The sequence below is a fragment of the Zophobas morio genome, unplaced genomic scaffold (genome assembly GCF_036711695.1).
Source record: "Zophobas morio isolate AGI-343-1 ecotype UQ-CSIRO unplaced genomic scaffold, CSIRO_AGI_Zmor_V1 ptg000030l, whole genome shotgun sequence".
NCBI lineage: Eukaryota > Metazoa > Arthropoda > Insecta > Coleoptera > Tenebrionidae > Zophobas > Zophobas morio.
Window position 1 is genome coordinate 14730089 of NW_026972135.1, and position 11370 is coordinate 14741458.

The 11370-nt window shown below is 33.0% G+C and overlaps 2 protein-coding genes across 2 annotated transcripts; both read left to right on the forward strand.

The window, feature by feature from the left end:
* Nucleotides 1-299: 299 nt before the first annotated feature.
* On the forward strand, nt 300-2042 carry LOC135137832 (probable multidrug resistance-associated protein lethal(2)03659). The gene is made up of 4 exons (XM_064067584.1): nt 300-380; nt 431-855; nt 912-1068; nt 1130-2042. The coding sequence occupies exons 2-4, from the start codon at nt 432-434 to the stop codon at nt 2040-2042; spliced, it is 1494 nt and encodes a 497-aa protein (XP_063923654.1). The 5' UTR covers nt 300-380; nt 431.
* Nucleotides 2043-6750: 4708 nt separating this feature from the next.
* Nucleotides 6751-7131, forward strand: LOC135138648 (ATP-binding cassette sub-family C member 4-like). The gene has a single exon (XM_064068625.1). The coding sequence runs from the start codon at nt 6751-6753 to the stop codon at nt 7129-7131; it is 381 nt and encodes a 126-aa protein (XP_063924695.1).
* Nucleotides 7132-11370: the final 4239 nt, after the last annotated feature.

The window sequence follows — 11370 nt, forward strand, 5'->3', positions numbered from 1 at the left end:
TTTCATATCAACCAAATAATCTTTTTAGTTTTTTTTAATAATAGTCGTTGTTATATTGGATAGGAACAATCTGGAAGGACTGGTTTTTTTGGTGTGTAAATTTCATAATTTAAGTGAACTTTTGACCAAATTATTTTAGCTGGGAACTACCATTCTTTTACAAGGGCTACAAGCTACAAGAAACAAATCACCGAAGAAGATCTGTATGGTCCTCTCAAGGACCACAAATCTAAGGTCCTAGGCGACAAACTCGAAGAGGCATGGTTAACAGAATTGAAAACATAAAAAAATCCGTCGCTGTGGAGAACTTTACGAAAAGTATTTGGTCTAGAATTTTTATTATATGGACTTATTCTTGTAATCGAAGAATTAATCGTTAGGTAGGTAACTTATTTTTTGCACAATGATCCTATCTTTCATCGCTTTTAAGAATGTGCCAGCCTTTACTCATTGGAAAATTAATGTCGTACTACACTCCGAACCAAACTTCCATTTCAAAAAATGAAGCTTGTATTTACGCGTCATTCGTAGTTTTTGCTTCCTTTTTGTACGTAATGATAGGTCATTCCTACGCGCTTGGCTTATTCCACCTAGGGATGAAAATACGGGTAGCTGTTAGTTCTCTAGTCTATAGAAAATCTCTCAAATTAAGTCAGAGCACTATAGCTGACAATACTGTAGGTCATTTGCTCAATTTGTTGGCAAACGATGTCGGCAGATTCGAGTACAACGTTGTAAACGTTCACTTTCTGTGGATGGGGCCTCTGGAAACTCTAGTCGTTTGTGCACTGACCTACTGGATGTTAGGAGCAACTGCTTTAATAGGAAACCTCTTGGGATTTATTCCTGTACAAGGTGCATTAGCAGTGTGACATTGCGATGTTATATTTTAATACAACTTGTTTTTGTAGTATACTTAGCAAAAAGAGTGTCTCTCTATAGATTGCGGACGGCACTGAAGACAGATCAAAGGGTAAAACTGATGAATGAAATCATAACAGGTGTAAAAGTTATTAAAATGTATTCGTGGGAAAAACCTTTTGCTAAGTTAGTGGAACTGGCAAGAAAGTGAGCACCTCATTAATAAAATAATCAGTTTGTACGTTAAACATAATTTGTGGATTTGTAGGTTAGAAGTAGACCAGATAAAAATTAGTTCGTACCTAAGTGGCTTTAATATAGCCTGCCGGATATTTTTAGGAAGAATTGCAGTTTTCTTCTGTATTCTAGTTTATATTTTAACTGGTGGTAACTTAGAACCTCAGCACGTCTACGTCTTGACTTCATTCTACGAAATTACACGTCTAGGAAGTGTAATTTTCCTCCCAATGGGTATGATGCAAATGGGGGAAACTATAACATCTGTGAAGAGAATATTGGAATTCTTGAAACAACCAGAAATAACTAGTATTAAAAATTCCAATCACGAAGGTATCAAAATGAATTACGTATGCGTCAAATGGGACAAATTCCCAAAGAACACTTTAACTAACATAAACTTAGATATTAAGTCTAACCAACTAGTGACCTTGATTGGAGCAGTTGGTAGTGGTAAAACCACCCTTCTGAATGTAATTTTACAAGAAATTCCTTTACTGGAAGGATCCGTTGAAACAGGATGCACCATTTCGTATGCCTCTCAACAACCATGGCTGTTTTCGGCAAGCATTCGAGATAATATTCTTTTCGGAGAAAAATTTTATGAAAGTAAATATGATCAGGTCACTAAAGTTTGTTCTCTGGAGCACGATTTTGCCCTTCTTCCTTTTGGCGATCGAAGTCTTGTAGGAGAACGAGGAGTTATGCTAAGCGGAGGACAAAAATCCAGAATTAATTTGACCAGGGCTATATATAAAGACGCTGATTTATACCTTTTAGATGACTCTTTGTCAGCAGTTGATGTGCATGTAGGAAAACAAATCTTTGAGAATTGTATTAGGAATTATTTAAAGAATAAAACGACGATCTTAATTACTCACCAAATACAGCATTCAGACAATACTGACATTGTCTATTTAGTTGAAAACGGGAAGATAATGTAAGGCGGGACATTATTAGAACTTAGAGAAAAAAATTGGTCTAAAGAGTTTAGACAGTACTTCCCTCGCTGTCGGAAACTTGACGACTGCATGCCTATTGTGTTTTTTTTTCTCATTACATTTTTGTAGTCGGAATTTAAAAAAAAAATGCGATGACGTCATCAACATTTTTGCAAGGACACATATATCAGTTGGGATAGATGTAGTGTAATACTAAGAATAAATTTATTATATTCTCAAATTTTCGGGAAAATGAATTGGGTCGTTTTGAATATTGATTTGTAATAATCAATAAAATAACGAAACAATTTACTCACGTATACGTATCAGAGGCAACTGAAAATCGTGTATGTATAAACACTCTTAATTTAAGATGACAGGCGTAACAGCATACGTGAGAGTCAAACAGAGAAACTGTAAACAAAACGACCATCGGTTTTATTGCTTCGACTTCCGCTTATTATATAAAACATTGGGTTTTATTTTAATTCTTGACGGTGAAATTCACAATTGGTTGATTATAAACATGTCTATTTCACATTCGCGGAACCAAGTGAACGCATAAAACAAATGCAGGTCTGTAATGTTAAAGTCGATGTAAATAAGCGTGCTACCCTTATGTTTCAACCGAGTTTTTCCTTTAACAAATTTTATGTCTACCAAATTGGGTTGGTTGGGGTGTAATACTAATAATAAGTGTTGCCTTTAATTTAATCGATAAAATAAATTGACTTCATTAATTTTTTTGAACCACCTCTTAAGAAAATCTAAAAAATATGAATGGAATGATAAATCACAAGTACAAACTCATCATATTTTTTGCATTTTAGATAGGATTTATTCAGCAAAGTTTAAGGGTGACGTCATCAATTTTTTTAGGAGGGATGAACAAATACATTTTGAACAAAAGTTTACCATGCTTATAATAACTTTAAAATATTCCCAAGATTTCAAAGCATTCGGTTTTGTAATTCCTGATTAAATCGATTAAATAAATTCACGCCTTCATTAATTTTTTTGAGTCACCCTGCATATGCAAATCCAAAAATATGAATGGAATGATAAATCACAAGTACAGACTCATCATATTTTGTACATTTTAGATACGATTTATTCGGCAAACTTTTGAGCTGACGTCATCAGTTTTTTGTAGAAGATAACCAAATATATTTTGACTAAAAAATTATTATGCTCTTTATAACCTTAAAACATCTCCAAGATTTCAAAGCATTCGGTTTTGTAATTCCTGATTAAATCAATAGTTCTTGATTAAATCAATAAAATAAATTTACGCATTCATTAATTTTTTTGAGTCACCCTGTATATGCAAATCGAAAAAATTTGAATGGAATGATAAATCACAAGAAGACACTCACCATATTTTGTACATTTTAGATAGGATTTATTCAGCAAAATCTTGTGGTGACGTCATAAATTTTTTAGGGGGGACGACCAAACACATTTTGATCAAACATTTACCATGCCTATGATAATTTTAAAATATCTTCAAGATTTCGAAGCATTCGGTTTTGCAGTTCCTGAGTAAATCAGTAAAATAAATTTACGTTTTCATTTATTTTCTTGAATCACCCTGTATATGCAAATCCAAAAAATATGAATGGAGTGATAGATCACAAGTACAGACTGATCATATTTTGTACATTTTAGATATGATTTATTCGGCAAATTTTCGAGCTGACGTCATCAAGTTTTTGGAGGGGATAAGCAAATATATTTTGACTAAACATCTATTATGCTCTTTATAACCTTAAAACATCTGCAAGATGTCAGAGCATTCCGTTTTGTAGTTCCTGATTAAATCAATAAAATATATTTACGCATTCATTAATTTTTTTGAGTCACTCTGTATATGCAAATCCAAAAAATATGGATGGAGTGATAAATGACAAGTACAGACTCATCATATTTTGTACATTTTAGATATGATTTATTCGGCAAACTTTCGAGCTGACGTCATTAAGTTTTTGGAGGGGATAAGCAAATATATTTTGACTAAACATTTATTATGCTCTTTATGACCTTAAAACATCTGCAAGATTTCAGAGCATTCGGTTTTGTAGTTCCTGATTAAATCAATAAAATATATTTACGCATTCATTAATTTTTTTGAGTCACCCTGTATATGCAAATCCAAAAAATATGAATGGAGTGATAAATTACAAGTACAGACTCATCATATTTTTACAGTTTAGATAGGATTTATTCGGCAAACTTTTGAGCTGACGTCATCAATTTTTTGGAGGGGATAAGCAAATATATTTTGACTAAACATTTATTATGCTCTTTATAACCTTAAAACATCTGCAAGATTTCAAAGCATTCGGTTTTGTAGTTTCTGAGTAAATCAGTAAAATAAATTTACGCATTCATTAATTTTTTTGAGTCACCCTGTATATGCAAATCCAAAAAATATGAATGGAGTGATAGATCACAAGTACAGACTCATCATATTTTGTACATTTTAGATATGATTTATTCCACAAACTTTTGAGCTGACGTCATCAAGTTTTTGGAGGGGATAAGCAAATATTTTTTGACTAAAGATTTATGATGCTCTTTATAGCCTTAAAACATCTGCAACATTTCAAAGCATTCTGGTTAGCAGATTAAAAATTAAATTTCAAAATGTTGTTTTATAATTTTGATTTTTTTTCCAAAAATCTGGACGTTTCGGGTGAAAGGTCGATTCAGAGTTGTTAACTACATGTGTAGGACTATGTTATTTTATACAATTGAAAACCCATTTACTATGTACAATTTTGAAGTGACGTCGTCGCATTAGTGGTGGGGATGATTAGACAAATTTTGGTTAGCGTTTTACCATCTACATGATATTCTTAATATAAATACAAAATTTCACAACAATCAGTCGAGTACTTTCGGAGATTATCTGTCTAATAAAAATCCGGGACGGCAGACGGGTAGACGGACGGACAGACGGACAGACGGACAGACGGACAGACGGACAGACGGACAGACAGACGGAAATGGGAGACCTATTTCTTCGTCTTCTAGGGGTCATGAAAGATCGAGAAAACGTAAAAGTAGAGAGTCGGCCGACGGACTCGATTACAATACTTCCTTTGCTTACGCTCGGGAAGTAAAAACACTGGGTTTCTAAATGTATTGGAAAAACCGTCAGATGTGCAGAATGACCAGCAAATTGAAAGTAAATATAATCTTGAAGAATCAAAAGAACATCCAAAGGAAGTAAAAGAAAGTCAAGTAACAGGAGCAGTTTCTAATCGCGTGTACCGCAATTATTTTCTTGCTGGTGGGCCTTTCTTGATAGGTTTCATAGTCATATTTTTACACGCTATGGTCCAAACTATCGCCGTTGGTGGAGACCACTTTTTATCATTTTGGGTCAATTTAGAGCAAAATAACGCCACCAGCCGCCACAATTTTTTAACAACAGATAACTGTCTATATATTTACAGTGGTTTGACACTACTTCTCGTCATTATTGCGCTCGTTTGTTCTCTTTGCTTCTTCCGGTTCTGCATTACAACATCTACAAATCTACATAACAAGATGTTCCGCAAAATCGTCTCCTGTTCAATGTATTTCTTTAACACAAATGAATCAGGAAGAATTCTTAACAGATTTTCTAAAGATATAGGATTGATTGATGAGAATCTACCTTTGTCAATGATGGACACTTTTCAAATCTCCCTTAACGTGTTAGCGATAACTGTCATCATTGCCATTGTTAATCCATGGATTTTAGTACCCACAGCTATATTGTTTGCGCTGTTTTATGTTTACAGAAAAAATTTTTTGGCTAGTAGTCGTAACTTAAAACGCATCGAAGAGAGAGGTGGGTACCTTATTATCTTCTAATAGTAAGTAGTATTAAAATCGTGAATATTGCAGCTCGCAGTCCAATTTACTCTCATGTGACTTCCTCTTTAGAAGACATTTCAACAATCCGAGTTTTTGGGGCCAAACCAAGTTACAAGACGAATTTGACGAGCGTCATGATTCACACAGCTCTTCGTTTTACATGTTTCTGGCTTGTGACGGCGCGTTTGGTTTTTGGTTGGATCTTTGTTGTGTTATCTTCCTTGGAATTGTAACATTCTTTTCATGGGTTCAGATAGGTAATTTGCTTATATGTTTAGTTGAAATTGATTTCTTTTATGCAGAGAATTATGGTGCTAACATGGGATTAGCGATCACCCAGTCGATTATGATGACAGGCCTGTTACAGTGGGGAATGAAACAATCCGGACAACTAGAAAATCAAATGACTTCAGTAGAACGAGTAGTAGAATACACCAAATTAGAACCTGAGTCTGATGAAGGTACAAAACAAACACCAAAAGAATGGCCAACCAACGGTAAAATCAAGTTTAACTGCGTTTCGTTCCGATATTCATCTCAAGATCCCTGGGTACTTAGAAAACTCATCTTTGATATACGCGCGAAAGAAAAAGTAAGAATTGTTGGACGCACAGGTCCTAGAAAATCTTCGTTAATTGCAGTCTTATTCCACCTGGTTCCATATCAAGGCGATGTTTTTATTGACGACATGAACACTAAAACTATACATTTGGAGAGTTTACGTTCCAAAATTACCATCATCCCTCAAGATCCAGTACTTTTTTCCGGTACTATCAGGTACAACTTAGACCCGTTCGATGAGTACCAAGATTCTCAATTATAGGACGCTTTGGAAGAAGTTGAAATGAAAAATTTAGTGTCGGGTTTCCCAGCTGGTCTGTCAAATAAAGTGTTAGACGGTGGTGCCAATTTCAGTGTGGGTCAAAGACAACTTTTGTGTTTAGCTCGAGCTGTAGGCAGAATGAATAAAATTTTAATTCTGGATGAGGCTACAGCTAATATTGATCCTCGAACTGACGAACTAATCCAAAAGACAATTAGATCGAAATTTCGGGAATGTACTGTACTAACAATTGCTCATCGGTTAAATACGGTTATGGATTCCGACAGAATTTTGGTGATGAGCGATGGTTGTGTTTTTGAGTTTGATGAACCTCGTAGACTTCTCGAAAATACGAATGGAGTTTTCTACAGACTGGTGAAACAGGCTGGAAGTGACATCTAGCAGTTTTAAACAAATTGTACGAGGACATATTTATTAATAGATATATAAATTGCTTATTTATAATTTTTTTATACAAACTATACTACGTTCATTTTCCATATTAATTGTTTGTTTCAAACTGTATCATAACAATAAATGAAGATATAACGGTTCCCAACACATCTAATAGCGTTGATCTTGTTATCGCAAAAAATTTTGCCGCTAATACTGTGGGAAAATTATTCAGTACAAAATTTGCGAAGTGTCGCAAGGAGTTTTTGAGTTCCTTTTCCTCTGCAAAACGTCTCATGTAAAGGGAGACATTGATTATATTTTCTGCTTCTTTAGCAATTGCGTCACTCATTAGAATCATCGACGTTGTACTAATCTAAAAAAAAATAAGAACGTTATTTATCCTAACCAATAATTTGAACGTTTACCACATTAAGTGAAACGATTAATATATCTGACGAAACAATTTTCCACACCAAAGGATATTCGTACTCTCTGCTTGACATAAACAAATAGTGTAGATAATTTAATAACTGTAGACCCAATAACACTATTATTAGAACCATAGCCCAGCCAAATATTTCATTAAAAACATTGACAGTTTTCTTTAGGGCATATATGGTGCTCTGAATCTTTTTTAATATGTCTAAAACTTGCTTAACTTTAAAATTTCCTTTCTTCATTTGATCCAATTTTTGAGCAAGAATTGCACTTAAATGTTTGTACCTTGACAAAATGATATTTAAAATTAAACATAGTAAAAAATTATACAAATAAACGTAGTAGAATTGCAACAGTAAGATTCCATATCCTGCTACATAATTCAAAATAGTAACTTGTGAGAAGTTATAAATTGCATATGCAGAGACAAATATATAATACAACTGCGACATGAGAAAACCCAAATAAAAAGGAAATTTAGTCCTAGTCTCTTGGTTTCGTATGAAATTATTTTTTGTCGGTTGTAGTTTTCGTATTAAAGTGATCCACTGACTAGTTCTGAAAAAAATCGGACTTAAAACAACATATAGTTGAAAAATCATGAAACCGATGTCTATTAGAATGCAAACAGCTGCTTTAATGTGGAGAACCCCACGATAAAAGTTTTTTTGTTTTAATGAAGCGGCTGCCCCCAAAAATACTGCTATTATAGTAAAAATAGAATACAGTTTTTGCCATATTGATATTTTGTTAATATCACAAGGAAGTGTAATACCCAAAAATTTATAATATTTGAAAATGAGCTTCAAAAGTCTCAGACTCATTTTTTATTTACAGGTAAGCAAATACTTACTTAAATTAGACAATTGTATCGAAATTCGATATGAGTACATATTTAACGAATTTAATGAATGTTTTGGTAATGGCTCTATCTAATGAATTAGTTTTTAATTTCGGTCTGAAATTTGATGAATACATAAATATATACAAACAATCCGTTTCTAAAAACATAAAAATAGATCTGACTATTTAATTAAACTTTATTAACATTGTGGACACACAATCTTTAATTTCAGTTTTATTCCGACTGACATCAACTCAAAGAATTAACACCATCCCTCAAGATTCAATACTTTTTCCGGTACTATCAGGTAGACCTCTTTGATGAGTACCAATATTCTCTATTATGGGACGCTTTGGAAGAAGTTGAATTGAAAAATTTAGTATCGAGTTTCCCAACTGGTCTGTCAAATGAAATGTTAGACGGTGGTGCCAATTTCAGTGTGGGTCAAAGACAACTTTTGTTTTTAGCTCGAGCAGTAACTAGTAACTCAAGCTCAAACTGAGATCCAACATCTAGCAGACTTAAACAAATTGTAATAAGTAAGTTTAGTTTATTAATTAATTATTGATTCATTTCTTGACACTTTTTCCATTTATCTATTAGCTTCAAATTGTATCATGACAATAAATGAAGATACAACAATTCCTAATACATCTAATAATGTTGATCTAGTTATAGCAAAAAACTTTGCCGCTAATACAGTGGGAAAATTATTCATTACAAAATTTGTGAAATATTTCTGTGTGGTCTTAAGTTCCTTTTCGTCTGCAAAGCGTCTCATTTGAAGTGACATATTAATTATGTTTTCTGCTTCTTTAGAAATCGAGTCGCTCATTAGAATCATCGACGTTGTACCAATCTGAAAAAAATTTAAGTATGTTATCAGATCCTAATTGAACCTTTACCGCATTAAGTGACACGATTAATATATCTGACGAAACAACCTTCCATACCAAAGGATATTCGAATTCTTTGCTTGACATAAAAAGATAATGTAAATAATTTAATAATTGTAAACCCCACAACACAATTATTAGAACCATAGCCCAGCCGAATACTTCATTAAAAATATTGACAGTCTTCTTTAAGCCATATATGGAGCACTGAATTTTCTTTAACGTGTCTAGAAGTTGTTTAACTTTACATTTTCCTTTCTTCATTTGCGCGTTTATACCTTGACAAAATGATATTCAAAATTAAACATAGTAGAAAATTATACAAATAAACGTAGTAAAATTGGAACAACAAGATTGCATATCCTGTTAGATAATTAAACAAAGTAACTTGTGACCAGTTATACAGTGCATAAACAGTCACAAATATATAGTATAATTGTGTTATGATAAAACCCAAATAAAAAGGAAATTTGGTCCTAGTGTCTTGGTTTCGGGTAGAATTAGCTTTTGTCGGGTGTAGTTTTCGTATTAAAGTAATCCATTGACTAGTTCTGAAAAAAATCGGACTTAAAACGACATATAGTTGAAAAATAATTAAACCGATGTCTATTAGAATGCAAACAGCTGCTTTAATGTGGAGAACCCCGCGATAAAATTGTCTTTGTTCTAAAGAAGCGACTGCCCATGAAAAAACTGCTACTATAGTAAAAACAGAATACAGTTTTTGCCATATTGATATTTTGTTAATAATACAAGGAAGCGTAACCCCCAAAAATCTATAAAACTTAAAAATAAGCTTCAAAAGTCTGAGACTCATTTTTTGTTTGCACGGATTATCAAATACAGTCAGCTTGTTTCAATTAGGTAGTTGTATCGATATTCGATATCGGTACAATACATATTTAATGAATAACTATTTTGGTAATCTATCTAATTAATCACTTTTAGATTTGGGTCTTAAATTTTATGAATACATAAATATATACAAACAATATTTAAGTCATCGGTATTAACATTCTTCGTCGTCTTCTGACTTTAATTACATAATAACTTTTTGACAAAAATAATAGCATACTGCAGGTTTTAGTTTCATAGCTTCAATGCATCATGTCACTTTTTTTCATTTAATGCCGATGGACGAACATTACCGTTCATTCATTTTAACTGCTGCAAAAAGTGTATAATTCGTTTCTTTCAAATAATTTATAATAATAGTATTATAACATTTATTGAAACATCATATATGTAAATACATATTTAAGCGGTGCAGATACAGTTAACTAATTTCAAATCTGAATCAATACAATACAATGCAATGCAGGTACAACTTGACCCAAGTCAGTCATGTTCGTGTAAATAAAAAATACAACTAGGTCCAAGACGGAGCCTTGAGAATTAATACAGAGAACATCTGGAAGAAATGATTTATTATTATCGTAACTGATATGAATACGTAATGACGACCTGTTATTACAGTATTTCACTAGTAGAGCCTTGTTTGTGGTAGTGAAGGTAAATTCCAGATCATAGAAAAACCTTTTTTTAAAGTATTTTTTTATTGACTTCTCTTGATTCCATATAAATTTCCTAGTAACTATTAAATAAACAACAGATGCAGTACGTAACAGTAAACTCGGCATTTCTTCCATTCTGCCGCCAATGGAATTTCTACTGTAGTAGAGTAGAGTCACAGGTTTAACCTGGCACGTTTTCTTAGTTTTCTTCCCAATTTGGTCACCTAGATCGTTTTGTCATCGTCCGTTGCGAATGTCGCTTCTGATCGATCGTATAATGAATTTCGACTGTCATGAAGCAACTTTCCGTCTTCATTTTCTATTTCTAATAGATATAACATTTGTACAGGACGTACTAAGTGACCTGAAAAGGCTCTTAGCTTAACAACTCTAATATTTCCGTCTTTGCGAGTTTCTTCTACTCGTGCTAATGGTCAATTTAATCGTTTCTCCTGGTCGTATTTTATGAAGATAAGATGTCTAACTTTAACTGATCGGGAAAATTTTCTTTTTTATTGTCTCAAAATCAGTTGTCCAAGATATTCATTTCGGA